This window comes from Microcaecilia unicolor, chromosome 1 (genome assembly GCF_901765095.1).
Source record: "Microcaecilia unicolor chromosome 1, aMicUni1.1, whole genome shotgun sequence".
Taxonomy (NCBI): Eukaryota; Metazoa; Chordata; class Amphibia; order Gymnophiona; family Siphonopidae; genus Microcaecilia; species Microcaecilia unicolor.
The window spans coordinates 583,377,951-583,405,301 of record NC_044031.1 but is presented as its reverse complement, the minus strand read 5'-3'; the positions used below and the strand labels follow the sequence as shown (position 1 = coordinate 583,405,301).

Here is a 27,351-nt window from a genome sequence, read left to right as displayed (position 1 = left end):
ATTACCAGCTATGAGATTCTGAATATGGCCAATGAATTGTGTTATTGCAGCTAACAAAAATGATTGCAATTTCAGTTTACAAACTTAATTCAATCATTTCTATCCTGTAACAAAACAGTCTCAGCAAATCACAAAATAAAAATACAATGGAGTGGAGGATTAACTTAGTGGTTAGAGCATCAGGCTGACAGCCAGGTAAGCCTTCGAATCCTACAGCTGCTCCTTGTGACCTTGACAAAGTCACCCAAGACTCCATTGACTCAGGTACAGATTAGTTATTTCCCTGTCCCTGGAAAATTTACAGTGACTGAATATAATTCACCTTGAGCTGCTACTGAAAAAGGTGTGAGAACAATCCAAATAAATAAATAAATATAATATAGAAATTAAATATAATAAAAGTAAATTAGACACATTTATTCATAATAAGAATAGCAGAAATATTCTGAAGGATCAATCTAAATCAGAACGAAATGCAAAACTTCAGAAATAAATACATCTTCAAATTTCAGAGAAATCTCATACAGTTCCTCTTTGAGCTTAAAGCCACCAGCAGAGCATCACAGTTTTATAGCATATAGCTTTATTAGCAGCAGATTTGTAAAGAAAGGCACTGGCAGCAGGAAGACATAGAGAAGGGCACCTATTTTTTGACATAAATCGGGAGATGGGCGTCCTTCTCCTAGGGTCGCCCAAATCGGCATAATCGAAAGCTGATTTTGGGCACCCTCAACTGCTTTCCATCGCGGGGACGACCAAAGTTCCCAGGGGCGTGTTGGAAGCATAGCAAAGGCGGGACTGGGGTGTGCTTAACACATGGGCGTCCTCAGCCGATAATGGAAAAAAGAAGGGCGTCCTTGACGAACACTTGGCCGACTTTACTTGGTCCTTTTTATTTTTACGAGCAAGCCACAAAAATGTGCCCCAAATGACCAGATAATCACCGGAGGGAATCAGGGATGACCTCTCCCTACTCCCCCAGTGGTCACTAACTCCCTCCCACCCTAAAAAAATGTTTAAATATTTTTTCCAGCCTCAAATATCATACCCAGCTCCACGACAGCAGTATGCAGGTCCCTGGAGCAGTTTTAGTGGGTACTGCAGTGTACTTCAGGCAGGCGGACCCAGGCCCATCCCCCCCCCCCCCCCACCTGTTACACTTGTGGTTGTAAATGTGAGCCCTCCAAAACCCACCACAAACCCACTGTACCCACATCTAGGTGCTCCCCTTCATGCCTAAGGGCTATGGTAGTGGTGTACAGTTGTGGGGAGTGGGTTTTGGTGGGCTCAGCACACAAGGTAAGGGAGCTATGTACCTGGGAGCTTTTTCTGAAGACCACTGCACTGCCCCCTAGGGTGCCCAGTTGGTGTCCTGGCATGTCAGGGGGACCAGTGTACTACGAATGCTGGCTTCTCCCACGACCAAAGGGCTTGGATTTGGTCATTTCTGAGATGGCCGTCCTTGGGTTCCATTATTGTCAAAAATCGGGGACGACCGTCTCTAGGAACGACAATCTCTAAGGTCGACCTAAATGTGGAGATTTGGGCATCCCCGACCGTATTATCGAAACGAAAGATGGCCGCCCATCTTGTTTCGATAATACGGGTTTTCCCGCCCCTTCGCAGGGACATCCTGCGAGGACGCCCTCAGGAAAACTTGGGTGCCCCGTTCAATTATGCCCCTCTTTGCGTCATTTTGTCATAATCTGATCAATCTGCTAGAAGATCATTGCTCTAATATGTCAGCCAGATAGGCACAGAAAAGTAACTACCATATCCTTTACTTTAAATTAATACCCAACCACAAGACTACTACATAAATATTACAAATTTCACAATATATTTGCTCTTTATTTACTCTTTATTATTATTTACTCAATACATATACACACACAAACTGATACTCTCTCATACACCATAAAATATACAAATGTTCAAACCCTGAACAGCCAAGTCCATGAATGTCTCTTGATCTGTGCTGTGCTCAGCAAATCTTCTGTACTTTCGGTGAATCTTCTCTGTTATAATCCCCATAATTAATCCAACAGTACGATCTTCCATATATTTGTCTGAAAAGAGTGGTTTATACTCAGACACGATTTTGTGTAAGAGGAGATGTGAACAGTGAAGTTTCCATATCCGTTGCTGTTTAAAACTTTTTCAACACCTGGATTGGACTGGATTATAGTCACCCAGGAATGGACATGAAATAACACGTGGATTATAAATATATGGAAGATCGTACTGTTGGATTAATTATGGGGATTATAACAGAGAAGATTCACCGAAAGTAGAGAAGATTTGCTGAGCACAGCACGGATCAAGAGACATTCATGGACTTGGCTGTTCAGGGTTTGAACATTTGTATATTTTATGGTGTATGAGAGAATATCAGTTTGTGTGTGTATATGTATTGAGTAAATAATAATAAAGAGTAAATAAAGAGCAAATATATTGTGAAATTTGTAATATTTATGTAGTAGTCTTGTGGATGGGTATTATATACAGCGTGACTTACTAAAATGTAATGTAACCCTTGTAACGATATAAGCTTACTTTAAATTAAGGTATGAATTCCTTTTTTTTTTTTTTGTTACATTTGTATCCCGCGCTTTCCCACTCATGGCAGGCTCAATGCGGCTTACATGGGGCAATGGAGGGTTAAGTGACTTGCCCAGAGTCACAAGGAGCAGCCTGTTATTATATTGGCTTTTCTTTCTATCTTTAAAACTATTTTAGATTGTAAACCGCTTTGACTTCTTTAGTAAAGGCAGTATAGTAAGCTTTTTAATAAACAAAAGTATACATATTAGGTTCGATATTCACCGGCATTATACTTGGAAATTCAATGCTGGGCCATGCCAAGGCTCCGGAATTGAATTTCTGTATTTTTGGAACCAGTTGCACCATAGCCAGTTAAGTTTAATATTCAGCACTTAACCAGCTACGGGGCACCACATACAGCTAGGACTGATGTTTTATGTGATGACCTTGGCCAGTTAAGTACTCAATATCAGCACTTAACCGACTCTAACCCCAAAATAGCCAGTTTTGCTTTAAGCGCTAACCAGTCATTTTCAGTGGCATTAACCAGTTAAGTGCCACTGAAAATGACCAGTTAGCCCTGAACAAACGATTTAACTGGCCAAGATTAATTTCTGGCTAGTTAAATCGCTTTGAATATTGACCCCATTATGTTTTCAAAAGGACTTCCCCCATCCAGTAGTTTTCTTGTAACCCAGAACGCAAAAGACGATCTCCTCACATTTGTTCTTCTGTCATGTGGTGTTGAGGCAGTAGTAGCCTGAAGACCCCATTTGCCCAGGGACCATAAAGTATTACTTTTTTAGGACTAGATTTATGATAGTGAATTATTAGTAAATAGGTCCCAATGCATAAAATAGGACCTGCAGTAATTAACACACATTAATGCATATTAGCCCACAGGCATGCAGCAGTGTCTTTTAGTAGATTTTATTTATTTATTTGTTGCATTTGTATCCCACATTTTCCCACCTATTTGCAGGCTCAATGTGGCTTACATTGTACCGTAATGGCGATCGCCAGTTCTGGATCAAGAAATACATAGTGGTATTGTAGTAAAGTTCGTACATTACAAGTGAATTAAGCAGTCAATCGTTAAAGATTTTTCCGGGGTAAAAGATCAAGTGGTAGTGCATTAAAGTTCAGTAGTTGACAATGTAGGTGAGGTATTCAAGTGTTTAAAGTTCATTTTGTCTATTTCTAGCATCGGTTTCCTTGTCTGGTAATTAGGATGGATCAATTGTGGTATGCCTTTTTGAACAGGTTGGTTTTTAGTGATTTTCAGAAGTTTGATAGTTCATGCATTGATTTTATGGCGTTTGGTAGTGCATTCCATAATTACGTGCTTATGTATGAGAAGCTGGATGAATATGTTGATTTATATTTTAGTCCTTTGCAGCTAGGGTAGTGAAGGTTCAGGAATGTTCGTGATGACCTTTTTGTGTTCCTGGTTGGTAAGTCTATGAGGTCTGTCATGTAGATTGGAGCTTCGCCGTGAATAATTTTGTGTACCAGGGTGCAGATTTTGAACGTAATACGTTCTTTAAGAGGGAGTCAGTGTAGTTTTTCTCTTAGGGGTTTGGCACTTTCGTATTTTGTTTTTCCAAAAATGAGTCTGGCTGCTGTGTTTTGAGCAGTTTGGAGCTTCTTACTGATCTGTTCTTTGCATCCGGCATAAATTGCATTACAGTAATCTAGGTGGCTTAGTACTAGGGTTACCATATGTCCGGATTTACCTGGACATGTCCTCTTTTTGAGGACATGTCCGGGTGTCCGGACAGGTTTTGCCAGTCCGCCCATTTGTCCGGATTTCTGGACAAACGGGCGGGCGGCGGGTCTATCCTAGCCTCCCCTTCCTTACTATCTACTGCCCTGGTGGTCTAGTGACCTCTTTGGGGCACGAAAGAGCCCACTCTTTCCTGCCCGGAGCGCAGCCCTTGCCCTGCATCCTGTTGCTGTGACGGTCTCAGGATTCAAAATGGCCGCCGAGATTGAAGCGGCCTCGCGAGACTTCAACTCTCGGCGGCCATTTTGAATCCCGAGACCGTCACAGCAATAGGATGCAGGGGAAGGGCTGCGCTCCGGGCAGGAAAGAGGGGGCTCTTTCCTGCCCCGAAGAGGTCACTAGACCACCAGGGCAGTAGATAGTAAGTAAGGGGAGGGGAGGTGATGGGGGGGGGGGGCAGGTGAGGGGAATATGTGACCCCGGGGGGAGGGGAGGGGAATATGTGGGCGGGGCAGGGGCGGGACATTTGTCCTCTTTTTGAGAGGACAAAATATAGTAACCCTACTTAGTACCATTGATTGTACCAGGCTGCGGAATGTTTCTGCAGGTCTTATATTATGCACTGGAACCTATTTACTAATAATGATCTTCAATATACCTAGCCCTTAGAATACCCACCCTCCAGCAGCATGAAGTGAAAAATCCCAGTCCAGCATGTCAACTGGCATCTTTCAGCAAACATTCCCCCTGTTTTGAAAGCCATACATACATTATCACGCTCCAGACCTGGCCATGCCCCCTTTCTAGTTGCGTTGTGACTAATGCAGATATTTTACTCACACTGGAGAAAGATAGTTTTCAGCTGATCTTTTTCTGCAACCAAACTATTTACCCCTTTTGGAAATTGTTCTCCCCAACTACAAATAATAAATATTGAAACCATGCAATGAGGGAATTGAACAGACTTGACAAGTAAACGGATATACTAGAAGATGAGATTAGAATGTCTTTTGTTTTTATATCACAAAGCTTGGATAACATACCTGAGTAATGGGGCAAATAAAGTTTGTCTGAGTTTGTGTAACTGTTATATCTTCATCTAACTCTTCAGCTGGCTGCTCCCAATCTCTGCCCAGTGCAGGACCAACTACGAAGGAAAGAAAACCAACAAAAACAAATCAGTAACTTATTATGAATAACTGCCCACATCTTTAAATACATAAGCGAGTCTCTGAAAACTGTTTCATGTCCATCACTACTTTATGAACATCCTGAACTATTTCTGGCTATTTCCTGAATGCTTGTTATGGTATGATCAAGGCTTGTGATATGTTGCCTAATCAAATCAATTCTCTGGAATTAGATTTTTATAAAAAGTTCACATTACACTAGTCACATGGCTTGGATGTATGCATGCATTTATTTATTTATATTTAAGAATTGTATAAATTTAAAAAAAACATAGCATTACACAATCATAATATCATTTAAATAACAAATAAGAAACTTCAGTCTTTTATTCTGCATTTACAGTAATAGTTTAGATAGGATCATACAAGAAGTGATTTTTGGTGAAGCTATATCTCATCTTGCAATTATAGATATGCAGATATGGTTCCTTTTTTCATCACCTGAAACACTGAGCTAAGAGTACACACTTCCTTACACATCCTGTTAATAGTTTATGCTTACTGGTTTGTTAAATAACATACGAAAAAAAACAGAAGTATGTATGTATCAATACTGTGCTCTCTCTTGTGCCTTCCATTAGGATAAGGTGAAATATCACATGCAAATAAATAAATAAAACTTAACAGATGTATAGAGATGAGATTTTGCATTTTGTGGACGACAAAACATCCATAATATGTACGTTATTTTAACAAATTGATCTGTTTTTCATTACCGAAGAGGAGGAGGAGCAGGGTACGGCTATAAAATTGAATGCAATGACTGAAGACAACAGAGGATGGTGGTAAATAGAATTCACTGAGAAAGAAAGAAAGGTGAGTAGTATTTTATAAAGGGCGCTATGTGCAGAGCATTCTTTATCGAATACTAGCATGAGCACTTACTCCCCGGATTCTATATATAGCGCCTAGTGTTCTGCGCCAAAATCTAAGCGTATTCTGTAACAACAAGCATTACTTAGTTGGCTTAAGATAATCAGCGTTGATCACAGCAGTTAACAAGCAATAATGAGCATTAATTGGCAATAATTAGAACTGCTATGTGTATTCTGTAATGCAGAGCGCCTAAATTCTAAGGTGCGCAGCTAAATAGGGGCATGGTTATAGACAGAGAAATGGGATTTCCCAAATGTATGCGCACTGTTATATAATATATGCCCATCTGCGTCTAAATCTATGTGCTGTTATTTATGCCACGTTTTTCATGGTGTAAATGGATGCGTGTGGTTCTAGGCGCTAGGATATCTATTAAGTATATTCTATATATCGCACCTAAATCTAGGTGCCGCTTATAGAATACGCTTAGTCGGAAATTTGTTCCATGTGGATTTTTCAGGCGCCATATATCGAATCTGGCCCATAATGCCTGCCAAGGGCTGGTGTAATGCTGGTGCCCAACTGATGGCAGTTAGGCGCGCAAATCTAGGTAGCCCATAACAACGTGCCTAAATTCTGGGAACGTCACTGACCCACCCATGTTCCTCCCATGGCCACGTCCCCTTTGGAGTTGCGTGCTATGAAATTTAGGCGCCCTTGTTGTTGAATAGGGTGTAAGGCACATAACTACTAATTACAGCCAATTAAGTGCTTTTTAATGTCAATAATTGATTGTTAGTACAGAATAATGCATTATTTAAGCAGATGTTGCTGGCCATCTTGTTGTTGAATAATAATACTTTCTGGTGTCCTTTGTTGCTGTATTTGTGTGGGACTGATTTGTGTACTGATTCGTAGTATGTATTGTATTTTTTTGCTATTATGCATATTGTATTGTTATCCACCTTGAATAAAGGCGGGATATAAATAAACATAAACATACTGACTAATTAGTTTACACGCCTAAATCTGGGAATCCTATCCCTATAAAGAATCTGAGAGCTAGTCCTATTCTATAATCTTAGCGCACAAATGGCTTAGCATGTAAATGCAAAGGGGCATTCATATGGGAGGGCATGGCTGAGGCCGACATACTGTAAATTAAGGTGCACCAAAAAATGGCCTGCGCTGGTATACACGTGTGTATTGGATGCGTGCAGGTCCATTTTTCAGTGCGCCTGCAAAAAAGGCCTTTTTTGGGGAGCCCGAAAATGGACATGCGGCAAAATAAAAACTGGCGCGTGTCCATTTTGGGTCTGAGACCTTACTGCCACCTACTGACCTAGTGGTAAAGTCTCACGTGTTAACCGGGCAGTAATGGTCTACGCGCGTACAATGCCGATTACTTCCCGGTTAGCACTGCGTGCCAGAAAATTTCCGGCGCGTTTAGTGGACACGTATAAAAAAATGAAATTACCGCCAGGGCCACGAGGTACCGTTCAAAATTGACATGCGTAGGATGCACGTAAGCGACTTAGTAAAAGGGCTCCTAAGTGTCACATTTAGGTGTTCGCATGTATTCCAGCCACAGACCTAGCATAAGCATACATGCCAAAATCTAGGCAGACCAATCCTGATTTATACTAGTACTCTATAAGAACAATTTTACAGAATAGGCTCACCGTCTATATAAAGTGGGCACCTAAATTGTGGCACACAGTGATATAATTGCCCCCGTTGTGTCTAGGTATATTGTTTGATAGAAATGATTACTTTTGATGATTTTGCTATGATATCATTTAAAGATATTCTTGATGTTACAGTTTCTGTTTATTGTTTTAACTATGGCTTGATTTTGTTGTTTCTATTTTGATTGTGAACGTATGTTGTAACCTGCAGGCTATAAGAATTCTACCTACATTAATAAAGGATAATAAAAGACACAAATTTGAAATAGGCAGCTACTTATTATAAATCGACAAGATGGTAAAGGAGAGATTATGAAGGACATGCTGTTAGAGGATTAACTTTGGCCTTTTTAAATAAACAAGATGATGACTTGGACTGAAAAATATTGCTTCCCCTGAAATGAGATTAAGCATATACAGTATTTAGAAAAAAAACTTGCTGACAAAGCTTTAAAAAAAAAAAAACTTCCTCCATATCATACGAAACCTTTTACTCACTTCTGGGAATGCCCTAATTTTCTTTTACCTCTAAATATAATCACTTTCACGAACCAAAGCAAATTAAAAACTGAGTTTTGGTTTGTTGCAAACTTGGAGAAAATTTTAAGGTTGATGTGAAAAAGCCAATGTCCTGGAGGTCCGTCACAACTAGTTAAGTCCAACCTGACAGCTAACAGATGTCCTTCAGGTGTAATTTCCCAAGTGCCTTCCACAGAATGAACCAACACATGATGATTATATATTTAACCTGTAGGCAGAAGATTCGCTTGGATAGCCAAGGACTGTAACAAATTGGATTTGACCATTTCTGATGCAGAAATCCTAGAAGTCTGGGAAGGTGTATACATCTCAGCATTTTTCATTTTCCAGGCTCTTAACCTTCCAGAAAGAGGCTGTTCTCTTTAAGCAATGAGCCTCTGGCCTCCATGGCTCTCAGCCTACTATTACTCCAAGAGGCAGAGGGGCATAGGCGGTCGGTGGCCCAACTGTTTGGAGAGGCTAAAGGGGGCGGGGTTAGGGGTGGGGCCAGGGGTGGAGCTTAAGTCCATAATTGTCTGATAACACACAGAAAAAATAAATAAATAAAAAAGTCACAATTAATACCTTTTATTAAATTTAGATATTAGATATGTATCATATGTCAAAGAATAAAGTGGTTGCTCAAAGCATATTCTAAGCACAATCGCTCAAGTGCAAAACACTATGCACAACTTTGTGCAAAAACACACTCAGAACCTTACTGTACCATAAATATTACACTGGGCAGAACCTAATACACCAATATACCACCCATACGGAAAATGCAGACCGTCAACAATATGAAACAAGGGATCATATCATCACAATTCTCATGTAGAGCCACAAAACACCCTAATTCATGTTTAATATGGGATAAAATGCCATAAATAAGTAAATAAATATAAACTTTTAATGTTGAGCACCTAATTCTCAAAGTGGACATATTCCAAACACTATAATGAAAATAAAATGATCTTTTCTACCTTTGTTTGGTGACTTTTTCTGATCATGCTGGTCCAGTATCTGCTGCTGTCTGTTCTCAGTGCAGGTCAGGAAGTCATCCTCATTAAATATCTCCCTGGCAAACCAGGACACCTCCAACCCCCCCCCCCCCCCCCCCCCCCCCCGCAGTAAGGTAAACAAACCATAAACCAATTTCTACAACTGGACAAGGCTAGAGGGCTTTCACTGCAGCTCCTGCTGTGAGGATGGAGGTAAATCAACAATTTAAACCCCTCAGAGCACAGCAGGGGAGGCTTAGCCTGTCCAAGCCTCTTATACCGGGTGCCTATGCAGAGGGGAACACTATACCAGAGCAGTTATAACAGCAAGAGAGGAAAGCACTATACACAGTGTTTTCCACACAATTCCCATGATCCCACTTAAATAAGTCAAGACAATCAGCATCTCTTTGCTTTCCTTCACCTCACATTGCAGGTGAGTGCTACATGGCAAACATCCACAGAACAACCTTGTTTTGTCAACACTGTAGGTTCTTCTCATGTATTTTGCAGTTCGGTTATTCAGTACCAGCCAAGCAAATCTTCCATATAATTAACTGCAGCCAGCTTTTCTCCAGGAATCCTAAGGCAATGGGAAAGGGGATGGGGAGGGGGATGGGATTTGATATACCACCGTTCTATGGTTACAATCAAAGTGCTATCTAGCTCTCTTTCGGGCTCCATGGTTAGATGGAGAAAGCAGTAACCATGGAGCCCGAAAGAGAGCTAGATAGCACTTTGATTGTAACCATAGAATGGTGGTATATCAAATCCCATCCCCCCTCCCCTATCCCCAAACTCAAGGACAGATACCATCACTACAGCCTCCTCTTTTCTGGACCATGCAAAGCCACCTGCAACCGCCAGTGTGGGCCCGAAGCTTCAGCTCCAGCCACAACCTCCAGTCTTCAGCAGCGTGGGCCTGATGCTGCAGCTGCAGCCTCCTCTCTTCAGCAGTGTAGGCCTGATCCTGCAGCCAGAGCCTCCTCTTCTACAGCACAGGCCAGATGTTGTAGCCGCAGCCTCTTCTCTTTGGGCTCAGTGAATGGACTGTGTCGGCATTAGCGCATGGCTTAGTAAACAGGGGGGTTAATAATTCTCAAAACAGAAAGAGTACTATAAGAGGTCTTATAGCCTATCTCACAATAGAATTACTGCAAGTTGCTTGCAAGAGTGAGCACTGGTTAAAAATCCTCAGTCCACTGTGGGATCTGATGCCCGTCGGTTTAGAAAATACGTATGGATACAAATCAAACAAACATTTTTTGCTTAGTAAGCAACTCTGCTTTTATTCAATATCTCGTTTATGGTGTTGTATACTTTGCTTATTGTTTTACTCACTATAAGCCACACTGAACTCCAGTATGTTAAGGATAATGTGGGACATAAATGTGAAAGAAAGAAAGAAAGAAAGATAGATTACTTCCTGTTCCGGGGCAGAGGGAGCAGAGAACACATGCGAACTCGGAGCCGACAGGGCGACAGGTGCACACCGCGGCACCCCCCCCAGTGGCGTGCACCCGGTGGGGGGGCGCCGCACTGCACCCGGGGGGGGGGGGGGAGGTGCATCGGCGATCCGCCCCGGGTGTCAGCCAGCGTCAGAATGCCACTGGACTGTGGTAGAATGACTACCAAAATGAAAACAAACAGCATCACTTGCTCACATGTGCTGTGAATCCAAAAATATGAAGTGGGCGTGTGCATGAGAAGGAAAAAAGTGTCATAATATAATAGAGAAAAACTGGTACTTACTACCCAGCTAGGAATGATATGCTAGCATGAAGTACCCACCTGCACACCCAGCTCTAGTGGTCCAGTGGTGAGCTGGGGCATGAGCGACTCTCCTACGCTCCTGCCCATGCGGTCTCCGTACTGAAAATGACTTCTGCAAGTTTCAGTAGCAGTTTTGCAAGATTGCTGCGGGAACAGGCAGCAGCCATTTTCAGTATGGAGACGCATGGACAGGAATGTAGGAAAGTCGCTCCTGCCCCAGCTCACCATTGGACCACTAGAGCTGTAAGGTAGGCCTGGGGAGGGTTTCCTCTTTAATATAGAGGGAGTTTGTGAGTGGGCATTTCTAGTTGGGGGGGGGGGGGGGGGCAGAGCTGGCCTTGGAGAAGGGAGGGGAATGGTGATGTCACACGATGGTTTGCAGGTGATTGGGCCTGAACTTCTGGTCACAGCTCAGCTGTTTATGAGACCAAGCAACTGCAAGAGATATAAAGAATACTTTAAAAAAATATATACTTTCTTGAATCGTACTTCATTACAAAGTATAAAAGTAGTGCTTATTTGTAACTTGTTACAAGTAAAAGTACTGACAATTGTACTTAAGTACTGCAACAAAGTTCAAGTAGTTCATTACTACCTATCTCTTGCCTAGCTCTCCTTATACTTACTTTACATTGTCTTGGGTAAATTTCTTAAAAAAATACAGTAAATAGATCTTAATAAATACAAAAAAAGCAGCACATATAACCCCTGGAATAACATCACTTGGGGAATGCAAACAGAAATGGAGAATGCCACTAATGGAGTGCTTAGTGACACCTGGCTGATGGCCTGAGGCAAATAAAAGGAAGTGAGAGTGAGGGGAATCACCACCCAGTTTTTCAGTTCCTAGGCAATTCCACAAACCCATAGACATTTTCCCCTAAACTGAGACAATTAATAATGCTCTGTCTTGGCAGCTCTTTACACTACTGCTTGGTTGGCACATTAGAATGTGGCAGGTGTGGGCTGAACTGCCTTTAGATACATTCATACAGGTGGTTAATAAATCATATGCTGATTAACTTGCCCACTTTGACTGAACTCACACACACTGAAAACTTATAAGTAATAGTGCTAACTGTTAAGCCATTTCTACAGATCTGAACATACAGAACGCAATCAATTTTAAAAGGTACTGGATTCAATCACCTAACAGGCATTTGGGTTTACAATAAGTACTTGAATATATGTAAACCACTTTGAATGTAGTTGCAAAAACCTCAGAAAGGCAGTATATCAAGCCCCATTTCCCTTCCCTTTTACTAAGCCGCGTGTCTACACGTGCCAAAATGGAGTCACCGCCCGGCTACCGCGTGGCTCTTGCCGTAATTTTATTTTTGGCGCACGTCCGATACGTGCATCCAAAAAATAATTTTTATTTTTGGATGCGCGCCAAGTGGCTTTTGATGAGTGTAGGTCATTACACACATGAGACTTTACCGCTAGGTCAATGGCTGGTAGTAAGGCCTCAGACCCAAAATAGACGTGTGGCAATTTTCATTTTGCCGCATATCTATTTTTGACAAAAATTTAAAAAAGGTATTTTTTACAGGTACGCTGAAAAATTATTCTGCGCGCGCCCAAAACACGCGTCTACACTACCACAGGCCATTTTTCAGTGTGCCTTTGCAAAAGGGCCCCAAAGCAAATTGGATTGCTACAAGTTTTTTATACAGAAACAATATACAAGCAGAATACTTTGATTACATATGCAAAATATAGACTTTCATTAAATACAGAACATGTGGCCTTAACTTAGAAACAGAAATGTACAGACAAAAACTGAAATGGAATAACCAGAAAAAAAAAACGGACTCTGCAGGAAGTGCAGAACCGGAGAAATGCATTCTCTTTCATAGAGTGCAAAGTACAAATATACGTGTTTATTTACTAGGATTTATTTAGTGCCTTTTTGAAGAGATTCACTCAAGGCGGTATACAGCAAGATATAAGACTTCTGGATTTCCCACAGATGATAGACAAAGTTGAAAAAACTGAAAAATCCTTGGTGAAAAAACCTGTAGCAGAAAAGTAGGAATTTTCAGCTGTCATTTATTTATTTATTTATTTTATTGCATTTGTATCCCACATTTTCCCACCTATTTGCGAGCTCAGTGTGGCTTACAATACATTGTAAATAATGGAAATGCAGTTTGTTACAATCAGTTATGGATTCCATTGTGAGAAGTTAAGCGGGACAAAGTCAAGGTGTCGTTAGGGAATAGGTCAAGGAAAAGAACAATGGAACAATGGGGCATAGGCCATGTGTTAGGGACTGCATTCAAGAGAACAAAGGTTGAACTGGCAGGTTACTTAGTTTCAGGAGATGTTTTGTCCAGTCTTGCTTTTCAACATCTGTCCCAAAGAAAAGTCCCTTTATAGTCCTTGATTCATCTATTGAAAAGAGTGATGAAGGTTCAATAATGTGGAGGAGTGGCCCAGTGGTTAGGGTGGTGGTCTTTGGTCCTGGGGAACTGAGGAACTGAGTTTGATTCCCACTTCAGGCACAGGCAGCTGCTTGTGACTCTGGGCAAGTCACTTAACCCTCCATTGCCCCATGTACAAATAAGTACCTGTATACAATATGTAAGCCGCATTGAGCCTGCCATGAGTGGGAAAGCGCGGGGTACAAATGTAACAAAAAAATAAAAATCAGGATACGATTGTCAGAAGTCCAGAACTGGCTTAAAATCTCACTTCTTGAGCAGGTTAACTAGGCAGCTCTGTAGAGAGGAGGATGAAGCTGTTTGTTTATTTAAAACAAATTTTTATCCCATGCTTATCCTGCAATTCTAGGTGGGTAACAATCGTAACACACATAATACATTCTACAAATACAGGAAAAACAAAAAAAGGAAGAAATATCTCCACGACTGGAACAAGCCAAAGAGCAAATAAGAAGTGGAGTCAAACTGCACAAGTCGGAACCAGATGATTCTTTAAGATCAGCAACTATAAATTCAGGAAGACCCGACACAGCTGTGTTTCAGCATAAACTTATGCCTCATCAGGGATCAAAACAATATCTCGCTTTGCAATTTCAAGAAAATTAATCAAAAGCTGGTTCTGAGTTCCTTATCACAGTTTGAAAAGGCATTAATCATGCTGCTGAACAAATGGCATCTTGCTCAGTACAATTGCCAGGTTTTTTGCCTGAGCGAGGTGATATTTGTTGAGCGGCTCAGTAAACAGGGCCCTCAATTGGAAATAGGTCTTGTGAATTTTACTTTTCAGATTGAATGGCGTCTTGAATGGAGCTTTTACGGGGAAAAAGAACTGAATATCATTCACAAACTGTAATCCTAAACATGTAAATAAATTGACAAATAGGAGTCAAGTAGATGTTAAATAATACTGCTGATGAAGCAGAACCTTGAGGATCTCCAGCAGACAGGTATCCAACACTGACTGCTTTGAACCATGCCAGACACAAAAACAATGCTGCTCCAAAAAGGAACCAGATCTTTCCCTCGATTCCTAAAGCTGTCAACCAATGCAGCAAAATATCACGATGCACTTATCAAATGCTGCAGAAATGTCTACCATAACCATACATAAATTGTGTACCATGATCACATCCAGAGTGTATAGAATCAAACTCAAAAATCAAAAGTTTCAATAATATGCAGGAGAGGGTTCAGGTCAGAAAGAAGGGACCAAACTCAGAGGAAGCAGCAGGCTGTCCCAGGAGGCATAGAAAAGGGGCAGGAAAGGGATGGATGGCAGCAGTTCAGCATATAGCAGGCTATCAAAATTCCTGCCCACCACACCTGACAAGAGCAGGTGTAGTAAACAAGACTAGGTTGGGGAAGGGGTTTTTATCACTGCAGTGGGTATCTCATAGGCACTAGGGGTGCCACTTGAACAGATTTGCTCAGGCACCCTTGGATGGGGGTGGCTAGTTATGGCCACAGTACTTCAGTAACCCAGGTTACCTAATAAATATGCATGAGATCTATTTGCCTGCACTATCTCCATTGTATGCAAATAGATCTCATTAGGAAAATCCTGAAAACCCGACTGGAGTGCGGCCCTCGAGGATTGAGGTTGGACAACTCTATATTAGAAGCAGACATATTATGCTGTATCTGAAACTACAGTCATGGTCTGTGTGCCATTTATCATTCTGACTGGGAACTAAGATGCACAGTGGATGATGTAATTAAATTTCACAATCAGTCACAGCTGCAAACTAATAAAACCACCTATATAGAACATAAACAATTTTTTATTACTCATCAGGGTGGTCACACACCTGTGAATCTAGGCCTGAAAAACACAGTTTAAAAAAAAAAAATGAGAACTTGTACAGATGGGCAGATCATTTGGACTTTTCCTACCTGATATCTCGAAAACTTTAAACCCTTTTTTTTCTTCAAGTTCCCAGAAGACAAGAAAAAAAAAAACATGTAACAGTGTTACTTACAAATGATTATATATTATGTCAGAAACTGCTTACCTGTAATTGGTGTTCTCTTATAACAGTACTGCAATGAGTCATGTGACTCAATTTCTTAATAGCAGGGAAGATGCTTCCAAAGCCTAAGACATTTTCCAGGCATGTGTAGTGGTTTCCCATGCATCATGAGACCTGCAGATGTCAAATTACTGATTAGCTAAGCTTAGAAGGAAAACAGATGAAAACATCCACCAAAGGGAGATGGGTAAACTCCTAATACATATGAATGACTACACAGAAAAATTCCCAGCCCTCCTCAAGGGTCACCAGCCCACCCTAACAGGTATATAACTGCAGACTTAGATACTGAAGAATCCATTAAGGTTAGGGAAGAAGATATGAGTCATTAATCAAATGGCAATTCCCACACTCTTACACAGCTTTGGAATTACATAAGTACATAAGTAATGCCATACTGGGAAAAGACCAAGGGTCCATTGAGCCCAGCATCTTGTCCACGACAGCAGCCAATCCAGGCCAAGGGCACCTGGCAAGCTTCCTAAATGTACAAGCATTCTATACATGTTATTCCTGGAATTGTGGACTTTTCCCAAGTCCATTTAGTAGCGGTTTATGGACTTGTCCTTTAGGAAACCGTCCAACCCCTTTTTAAACTCTGCTAAACTAACCGCCTTCACCACTTTCTCCGGCAACGAATTCCAGAGTTTAATTATACGTTGGGTGAAGAAAGATTTTCTCTGATTTGTTTTAAATTTACTACACTGTAGTTTCATCGCATGCCCCCTAGTCCTAGTATTTTTGGAAAGCGTGAACAGACGCTTTACATCCACCTGTTCCACTCTACTCATTATTTTATATACCTCTATCATGTCTCCCCTCAGCCGTCTCTTCTCCAAGCTGAATAGCCCTAGCCTCCTTAGTCTTTCTTCATAGGGAAGTCGTCCCATCCCCGCTATCATTTAGTCGCCTTTCGCTGCACCTTTTCCAATTCTACTATATCTTTCTTGAGATGCGGCGACCAGAATTGAACACAATACTCAAGGTGCGGTCGCACCGTGGAGCGATACAACGGCATTATAACATCCTCACACCTGTTTTCCATACCTTTCCTAATAATACCCAACATTCTATTCGCTTTCCTAGTCGCAGCAGCACACTGATCAGAAGGTTTCAGCGTATTATCGACGACGACACCCAGATCCCTTTCTTGGTCCATAACTCCTAACGTGGAACCTTGCATGATGTAGCTATAATTCCGGTTCTTTTTTCCCACATTCAACACCTTGCACTTGCTCACATTAAACGTCATCTGCCATTGTAGATTGGCCTCTTAAAAGATCTTGAAAAACTGGATAAACAAAACAAGAAAACTCCTCCATGCCTATGAGGGCATTTATAAGAATCAATCTATTCCAAGACTGTACATTCACTGAGCGAAGGAAGAACGGACCTCATAGAAATAGATTATACCTATAGAGCTATAATCAGCTCTACTGGCTTACTTAACAGCTTCATCAGATCCAAATACTCAAAAAGTGTTGAAATATGAAAGTAAACATCCAGAATATGTTTCCGTCATTAAAGTTGGACAAGCATTCCAACAAGTAGAAGGAATGAGTGAGAATATGCTGGAATACAGAAGTAATGAAGCTAGAATAGCTCTGCTTGGAAGGTGGCTGCATTTTAATCCGAATGTCACAGGTTCAAGGCTGGCTTGTGTATGACTGGAAAAAAAATACATGCTGAAAGACTGAATGAGATCTCTAACTGGACTAGTGGGACATTTTTGGAGTGGAGAGGTAGCCTAACGGTTAGAGCAGTGGGCTGAGGACCAAGGGAGCCCAGTTCATATTCCACTCCAGCTTCTTGTGACCCTTCGGCATGTCACGTAACTCTCCACTGCCTCAGGTAAAAACTTAGGGGCCCTTTTACTAAGCCATGTAAGTGTCTATGCATGCCCAACGCGCACCAAAATGGAGTTACCACCCGGCTACTGTGTGGCTCTTGTGGTAATTTAATTTTTGGCGCGCATACAATACACGCGTCCTAACAATAATTTTTATTTTCAGATGCGCATATTGGACGCGCACCAAGTGACATTTGACGCGCGTAGGTCATTACCGTGTGAGACTTTACCGCTAGGTCAATGGCTGGCATTTTTTACAGGTATGCTGAAAAATGATTCTGCGCACACCCAAAACACGTGTCTACACTACCGCAGGCCATTTTTCAGCACGCCTTTGTAAAATGGCCCTTTAGATTGTGAGCCCTACAGGGACAGAAAAAAAACCTACTATACCTGAATGTGCATCACTTTGATAGTTTTTGGGCTTACAGGTGGTATATAAGAAATTAAATAGAGTTTTGAAAATAAAAAAGAGAAAAAAAATTCTTCAAAAAAATCATATCAACAAATGAGATAAACAACCAACATATGAATGGTTAAACAAGAAATGAACTGAAACCTAAAGATGAGTGATTTGATAGTTGCAGACCAGGACAGTAGATTATGCATGAAATGGTTTCACAGCAAGCACAGAAAAACTATCTATAGATTCTGTAAGAAAGAACTGGAAATAGTGACTCATCTCGTAGCTGGCCGCAAAGTTCTGATGACAGAAAATTTCTATACAGAAAGGCACAATAAGGTGGCAAGTATTATCAGTTGAGAACTTTCTAATTACATTGCTGGACTGGAAAAGCCCTGGGATCATGACCCAAAGAGAATTATGGAGAATGAAGAGGATATGGTCACTTGGGACATCCCCACTCCAATCACTAAAAGCTGGATGCAAAGAAACCATAATGATAACAGAAAAAGAAATTTTAAAAAAAAATCCACTTCAGCATTTATCATAGAGGTAAGTGATCCCAAGTGATTACCAAGAAATAGAGTCAGAAACCAAGACGATGTTCACACAAAGATGCAGAAATATTTCTCATTTGTTTTGGTGCCAGAGGTATGATTAAACAATTTTCAAGCACAACTGGATAGGATGCCTACATGTGTTACATTTTATGAACTCAAGAAGGAAGCTCCCTTTGGCATAATGCAAGTGCTACAGTGAGCACTATCAGTAAATCTGTGAGACTGAGATCAAGTTCCACATACCTTGGCTTGGGAGTGAGGCTCATTGCTGTCACAGTATGTGCAAAACTAGCCCAATTGGAAACATTGTTCCTGAGACAATAGCCCGACCAGCCCATCTGAACAGGCATATAGTATTTTTCTGTGATTCATTATTACCTATTGATAACATTGTGCTCAGCTAATTGGTATGTTATTTGTTCCTGATTTTTGTATTTTTTCTATTTTCAGTAGCAGTTATTATTTTTATGTTTTTTTTAAATTTTTTTTGAAATGTTTGTATTTGTATTAAGTTGGTTGGGCTGCTGCATCCAATGATGTTTGAGCACTGGATTTTTAAAGCACCAATAGAGGCATCTGACATCAGCAGCGCTATGATTTAGACTTCAACTGGTCTTGATCACATGCACAGGTTTACTAAGTAAGTTTTCACAGTTAGGAGGTGTTTTTGTTAAAATTATTTTTTACTTTATATTTTGTTACTAATAGTTGTATTTTTGTTTTGTTTTAGAATTCAAGCCTGTTAATTAGACCCAGATGAAGCCTCGAATGTTGGCGAAATGGGTCCTGTCGGTTTGGCTTTTAAAACCTATACATTGCTATTAAACAGTGTAAGCAGTGCTGTTTATACTCCTCTTCTCAGCATTTTTTTTGCTGTTTATATGTTGCCATCAAGCTATGTGGCAACACTGGCTAGTACCTTTAAATAAGGTTATACAGGCGCTTTATTTGGTATTGGTCAAGTTTTGTGGATTAGTTACCACAATGTTTGTTATCACATTTTGAGAATAAATCTTTTCTGAAGGAACGTGAACCTGTTTGGACACTTTCTTTGACACTGATTGAGGAATCTCTTACACTTTGACTTTGTCCACTGTTGGAAACAGGATACTTGGAGGCTCATTTTCAAAGCACTTAGCCTCCCAAAGTTCCATAGAAACCTATGGAACTTAGCCTCCCAAAGTGCTTTGAAAATATGCCTCTTGGTCTGTCCCAATATGACTTATGTTCTTATCTGTTTGCGCTTACATTACAGATAAATAATTTTGCTTTCTATCATCTCAAGCAGCGCAATGGATCACACACAGGTGACCTCTTAGTGAAGGGTTGTCTTTAGATAAAACAGAGACAGACAACAACATGATCAGCCATCACTTAGGCACAATTAAATATATATATTTTAAATTAACAATTACAGCTCTCCTTAAATCAAAAGTTATGTGTGTGACTATTAAGAAAGAATGCTGGAAGGAAAATTCTAGTCTACTTTTAGGCTTATATATCACCTTGCTCATACAAAAGTTGTTTACATCATATATAATCAAATGCATCAATACAGCATAATAGCTGACAGATTATGTTGGAAATTGTCTTCATCTGGGCAGGAATTTAGGTTAGGTTTGATGGATCACCTTGTTCTCATGGAACTCAGTATAAGGATCATAAGCCACAGTCCATTTTCCCCATTCCAAATTACAAACTGATCCATCAGCAAGCAAATTATTTTATCTCTGGATGAAAGGTTGGATAGATTGATTTAGCCAGTCCATTTTCAGCTAAAGCAACAGAATGATAAATGCTAAAACCTGAGTGGCTATAGGTCTGGCAGTGTGTAGGAGACCAAGACGTTTACCTAGAAAGCTTTCCCAGAAAATTGAGCATCAAGAATATGCAAAGACAGCATTATGTATTAAGAGTGAGCATCAGTTGATCCCCTGAAGAAGCCTCAGATGAAACAGGTCCCTGTTAGAATCAGTGCTATAAATATACAGGGAAGCAATATTTGAAGCTAAGTACATTGAAAAAAAATTTTGGGTTGAGCACTTCATTGTACTGAAGAGTATGATGACTGCATCATTTGCACTTGAAAAATTTGCAAGAAAATTAGATGGGGTTTTTTTGGCGAATGATTAGTGTGTCATCTGGATGCTGTAAGAAGAGGAGAATCTAAAGACTGACAAATAGCCACAGATTTATGGGGCTATTTTCCCCTTAATTTCCTCATTAATATATTGTTTCTTTGCTATAATATTTTTAATTATTCATTATGTTGTTTAAAAATACCATCTTGGAAGCCCAGACCAGATGCATTCCATGTATTTACAAAGAACAGACAATGATAGCTAGCACGGTTAAAAGGTGAAGTGAAAGAGGCTATTAGAGCCAAAAGAATGCCCTTCAAAGAATGGAAATAGGACCCAAATGAAGAAAATAAGAAGCAACATAAGCACTGGCAAGTTAGACGCAAAGTATTTATAAATTAGGCAAAAAATCACAGCAACAACTTTCTCAGGTACATCAGAAGCAGAAAGTCTGTGAGAGAATCTGTGGGACCGTTAGATCATGAAGGAGCAAAAGGGGCACTCAGGGAGGTCAAGGCCATAGTGGAGAGACTAAGTTAATTCTTTGCTTTGGTCTTTACGAAAGAAGATGTAAGAGATCTACCTGTAAGGTAGAAAAGTAAAGCAACGAAACTTCTCACAGCTGATGTTCAAACCAAAAGATTTTATTCAAAATTCTTCTAAAAACATGGAACACATGAGGTGATTAAATTTGCAGATGACACAAACCTATTCAAGGTTGTTAAAACATGTGGACTGTGAAAAATTGAAGGAAGACCGTAGGAAATTGGATAACTGGGCATCCAAATGGCAGATGAAATTTAATGTTAGATTGTGAGCTCACTTGGTACAGAAAGTACCTGTACAAATACCTGTGTGTGAAATGCTTAGGTGTAGGAGGTATATAAGGCGTGAAAATAAATAAATAAATAAAATGTTGACAAATGCAAAGTGATACACATGGGGAAGAATAACTCAAAAAGTGAAAGTGCCTTGTTGCTTTGTAGCTTTTACTATATGAGACGTGGGGTAAGGAATAATATATTGTACAGGAATATATTCGAGTTATTCCCCAGGTTTTCCACGTCATCACTGTGACCCCTGACGCAGGTGCTAGTCACCGAAACACGGCCCGTGTCGGGTCTTTTTGTCAAGGCTCATTCATTAAAGAACTGTGTTCCATTTTTAAAGGCCCTTGGTGCTGTATTTTTGTTTGGACTTTAGTTTGTACTTCGTTCCCTCTCTTTTGTTATATCGAAGAATAACTCAAATCATAGACCTAGATGACACTGCAGACCTCCAGCCCTTTGGAATATTTGAGAGGTCTAGGCTTTTCTTTTTGACAGCCCAGACCTGTCAAACAACTTCTGTGGTAGGATTGTACCTTGGGTGCATGACCAGGCAAGTGCCCCTATGATCAGAGCTGATAATGTGTCTAAATTTGCATGCTATTAGCTCTGATCATAGGAGCATTAATGCCCTGCATTGTTCCAGTTCTAATTTTAGAGTGCTGTTTGGAATACCATGGGGCTTCTGATCATGTGCAACCAGGTTAGGGAACCACTGCTCTAGAGGGTGTAGTGGCAAGACAGGCCACCTGGCCCTGTCACTATAAGTGGGAGCACAGCATGGCATCTGGTCCTGTCTCTGGGGATATACCAGGACACCTGATCCTTTGCTTGTACTCCATGATTATCAGCCAACACAATGCTGCTCTTCACTGCTGACCTTATAACTTTGTGTTCACCTCAGGGGGAAACAAAGATTCTGCACCAAGCTAGAAAAATGGATCCAGCCCACTAGCATCCATTTCTACACTAACTGCACGATGATTAGTGCAATGTGTTACTTCCCACTTAGCATAGATTTTTTAGTACGCTACAGCCTGAATGTTATCTTAGCATTCAGAAAATCTGTGCTAAGCCTGAAGTAAATTGTTGCACTAAGGTTAGCACAGAAGTCTGTTACACTGACCTGCTTGTTCTTACATTTACATCTGGAATATGTTTATCAATGTTTACATTTATTAAAAGCCTGCTATACTGCCTTTTCTGACAGGCAGGTCAGAGTGGTTTACACAATAAAAACCAAAGACACAGGAGTTATATACCTTACTAGCCGTTGAGCCCGTTAAAACGGGCTGGTGGGTCGCCGCCCCCCTCACCCTGAGTTCGCCGCCCCCCCACCCGGCCCGTTTCTTCGCTATTCAACTTACATCTCCGCAGCAGGCAGATCAGCTGAGCTCCCGTCGGCCTTCCTTCTCTGCCTGTGTCCCGCCTTCGTGTGATGTAACATCAGCGAGGGCGGGAACACAGGCAGGGAAGGAAGGCCAACGGCAGCTCAGCTGATCTGCCTGCTGCGGAGATGTAAGTTGAGTAGTGAAGAGACGGCCGGGTGGAGGGGTGGCGGCAGCGGCAGCGGCGACTCCGGGGGGGGGGGGTACCAGTGGCGGCAACCTCGGGGGGGGGGGGTAGTGGTGGCAACCTCGGCAGTTTCCTCCCCTTCGCGGTTTCCCTCTCTGTCCCGGCCCCCATCACCACGTATTGACGCTGGGGCGGGACAGACAGGGAAGTCACTACTGCGCATTTGCGAGTGAGTACGGTCACTCGCCGTTTATACGTTTGATGTTCCTACAGAACTAACTTCTAACATTACTGTAGGGTTTTTTTTTGTTGTTGCTTTGATTCTTTTGGCCGCTAGCAACTTCAATTAGATGCATTTTCAAGACAGGAAATGGCAACTGTAACTACTTATATTTATAAAATAATTTTAATAATACAGTCATTTGACAGCCACACTACTGAAACCAAACAGTCATACAGGTTGAGTCAAGAGGCAGGTCTGGCCAACCCTAGAGGGGATGAGAAGCACAGAGTGTAGTTTTCCAAATGTCAGCACCCACTAGATATAGGGTGTGAATGTTCTTAGGATTAATTTATGTACTGGAGATTGGAGAGTGTGATGCTACAAGTGAAGGTTATCTTCAGACTACCACAAATATTTATCCTGAAATGCAAGGGCATGCAGACTGAGATGATAACACTAATTTGGATTCACATGAAACCTTTCATCCAAAGCAGATTCTGACATATTCTGCAGTTCAGGGCTTCCGAACCACAGATGCACTTATCTCGAAATTAGATGGTCTGACAGCACATTCCTAATGCCCAGACTGAGTAAACATCTTCAGGGAACATGGGGAAACAGGAAGATTATCTTCATCATTACTGAGACACAGAGAGCCAAAGTAACTTTGACAAGGTCACATAAAAAGTCTGAGCCACAACATCTAACCACGTCATACCTCTTCCATGTTTGACTGATGTTGTGCAAAGGATATAAATAAAATGTATCCACCCTTTCATTAAAAACCTGAGAATCATTCTCTTTAAATGGACAAAGGTAATTTAAGAAAAAATCCTACACAGGAACAGTTGACTGGCTTACACTTGTCCTTTCAATTGTGTGCATTTAGCTGAATACATGGCAAAACAGCTAAGTAACACCCTCTGAAGTATTTTTTCCTTTAATAAAAAGCTATTTCAGCAAGTATTACAAGAGTGAAAGGGTGGCCCAGTAAAGTAATACTGAGTCATGCATTTACTCTGCAAAAGGGAGAGATTGCAGCTGTAAACTTCCTCCTTTGCAGGTATAAGCCTGTGTGTCACACTGATTCACGGGCACTGTTTTCTCTTTCTCTCTGATGATCCACGCCCAGAGGCGTTTATTTAATAATGAGAGAAAAGCAACAACACTGAGGCCCTGAGATTCATCTCTATGAAGATTACTAACTGCTCTGTTAACAGGAAGCCAGTCAGCTAGGCATGTGATCTGAGTATAGAGAGAGTTGCAACTAGTTACAGCTCTTGCGTGTCTGTTTTCAGGACTACTCTGAAAGCAGTTCAAGGAAATCCTGTGCCCCTCCCATCTCAAAACAAAACAAAACAAACCACCCTCCCCCCCCAAAAAACAAAACCAAATTGTAATATTCTTTTTCTAGTACAGTGATGGGCAACCTTTTGAGCTTGGTGTGTCAAAATTCGCCAAAAACCGAGCATAACTCGGGTGGTGTGTCACTTCGAGAAAAAAAACATAATTTCGCGATATTTATAGTTTAAATAACAAAAATGTATAATTGTAATATATAACTGTATTTAATAAACCAAAAACTAATTATTTAACTTACCTGCCGCTATTTCTAATGGTGGGAAATGGCACCCGTAATTTATTTTCCCTTTTTGTTTTCCCTCTCTCATAACGAATTGCTACAAACAAGTAGTGAAAGGAGCATTATAAAAGCAATAAAAAGTGATTTCTTAGCTGGACCGGTATTTTTAGGAACTTCCCAAACAAGTGTGGAGCAGGAGCAGGAGCAGCAGTCAGTGTCCAAGCACAGCTGAGCTAAGGCTGCAACAGGATCACAGAGAGGAAGAAAGCGGCTGACCCGACTTTATTTGTCTGAAGAGAGCAGCAGTTGCCTGGGTTACTCGCACTCAGCACTCAGGTTCAACATTTAATCACAATTGCCTCGAGCCTCAGGCAGTTTTTTCACCTGGCTGAGCTACAACTGCAGTGAGCTGTGATTGGTTGTAGGGAGCCTGTCTGGCGCCTAAAAGGGCACTCCTAATTGGATGATTCTGATGAAGAGGACTGCTGGTTACCAAGGCTGCGAGGTGGGGCGGAGCAGGGGGGTTCCGACTCGGAGGGGGGTTCTGAAGCTGCGCGATAAGACCACCAACGCCCCTGTCGCCCCTGCCTAAGACCGGCCCTGGCAGTAAGAGCAGGCAGGCTGGGTTCTATTTGCTGCCTGCTTTCAACCCGCGTGTCATCCAAAATGGCTACGTGTGTCAGTGCTGACACGCGTGTCATAGGTTCACCATCATGGTTCTAGTAAGACAATGTACAGTATTTTTGCATTATCTACGCTCACTCCCCTAGATAACAATGAAACCCTTCCTCCTCTCATACCAATTTTCAACTCTCATTTACTTAAGTTCTCTAATGATCCACTAATTTTATTGGGGGGGAGGGGGGGGGCGTAAGCTAGCAGCATATTTCTACACCTAGACTGCCTAAACAGCTTGTTGCCATTTGCTCGTCTGGATGCTTCTACAATAATTCTGAGTCTATCAGAGCAGAACCCGTAACAGCCCTTTAAATTTAGGGACCAGGAAGCCCTCAGTGGAAAGTGATGGTTGGGAGCCCTAAAAGAAGTTTCCTGTTAGGTTTTGAGTCCTTTCAGTAACCTCTTACAACAGAAGCAAGTGCTGAACTGAATAACCATCAGCCACTCCCATTCCCACTTCCAGTCTTCACTGTGGGGCCCAACACATCACCTTTGCAACATGATCTAACCCTTCTAGAATTATCTGTGTATCTGAAAAACATCTAATAAAAATAATCTATTCTTCTTCCAAAATCATTCTTTATTTCTCCACTAATACCAACAAGTTGTCAGCAAGAGCTGTATTGGTCCAGTAGCTGGTTCCACATCCTGTCTCTTGTTTTTAGACTGCCATAATAATATATATTATATTGTATTCCCTCAATTTCAAGGGCTGATGCTGCTGCTTCCTTGCGTGTCAGTTAAGTGTTCTTTTCCAATTAATTCTAAACAGAATATAGGCAGCACACAGGGGGTCATTTACTAATGGTCATGCATCTGCATGCAGAAATCTAAGGAAGGGACAAGTGTAATCACTAGAAGAAAAGTGAGAAAGCCACTGGACAGATCACTGGTGAGACATTGAGGCATATTTTCAAAGCACTTTGGGAGGCTAAGTTCCATAGGTTTCTATGGAACTTTGGGAGGCTAAGTGCTTTGAAAATGAGCCTCTTTGTCAACAATACTATGTCCTGTTCTGAGGAATGTTCTTCCAAAATGATTTAAAGAGGCAGCAGGAGGTCCAGAGAAAGAATACCAAAGTGGTAGTTTCTTTTATTTCTGGCAAAAATACAATTCGTTAAAAGTAGGAGGCCAGTTTTTTTTTACCCCAGTAAGGAAGAACCACCAACAGAATCACTTTTCCACACGTCCCAAACCACCTACTAAGTACAGGCCTGAACCACTCAGTGGCTTTATGGACACAATAGGGGGTCAATATTCAGGGGGAAGAGGCTTCTACCTGGTAAATCCCACTGATTGAGCCATACCGAATTCTCAGCAGCATTTACAAAGATAGTGCCAAGCCAGTATTAGCGTTTCTCCGTTTGTGAACAATCATCAAGGTGAAGTGTGGTGTGAAACCCACAGGATATACTATAAGGCAGTCAAATGGAGGATGCTTGAAAGATAAGGTTTTTTGCCTTTATTTTCATTTAACTGTCACGTTTTCTAAAGCAGGAACTAGGTTAGTGAGCCCTTGGGCCACTGCCGAGGAGCGGCAGTGGCAGGCAAAACCACCCCACACCAGGAACAAGACAGAACTCAGATAGGAACAGCAAGACTTCACCTGCACTAGCCGCCCTTCCCCAGGAGTTGAGCCCCTGGCTGAAGGCGGGCCGACAGGACTTACAGGACAGGGTAGGAACTGGAAGCTGCAAGCAGCCACTTAAACAGGGAACAAACACTGACAAACACGAGACAAAACTGAACGCTGCCAAGCAGCCACTGAAAAGAAACACAGACAAACAGAAACTAAACACACACGACAGCCAAGGAACAAGTCTAGGAAACAAACAATAACCCTAAGCTAAACTACACACAGACTAACTAGCATCAGACAAGGAACTAGAATAAAAACCA

The 27,351-nt window shown here is 41.3% G+C and overlaps 1 protein-coding gene across 2 annotated transcripts in view; it reads right to left on the bottom strand.

Annotated features, from left to right (window-relative positions):
• NSMCE2 (NSE2 (MMS21) homolog, SMC5-SMC6 complex SUMO ligase) overlaps positions 1-27,351 on the bottom strand; it is a 430,290-nt gene that overhangs the window by 6,167 nt on the left and 396,772 nt on the right. For both annotated transcript variants that reach the window (XM_030219065.1, XM_030219073.1), the window contains exon 5: positions 5,314-5,417. In XM_030219065.1, coding sequence (XP_030074925.1) covers positions 5,314-5,417 — 104 coding nt within the window. The remainder of the gene's footprint in view (positions 1-5,313; positions 5,418-27,351) is intronic.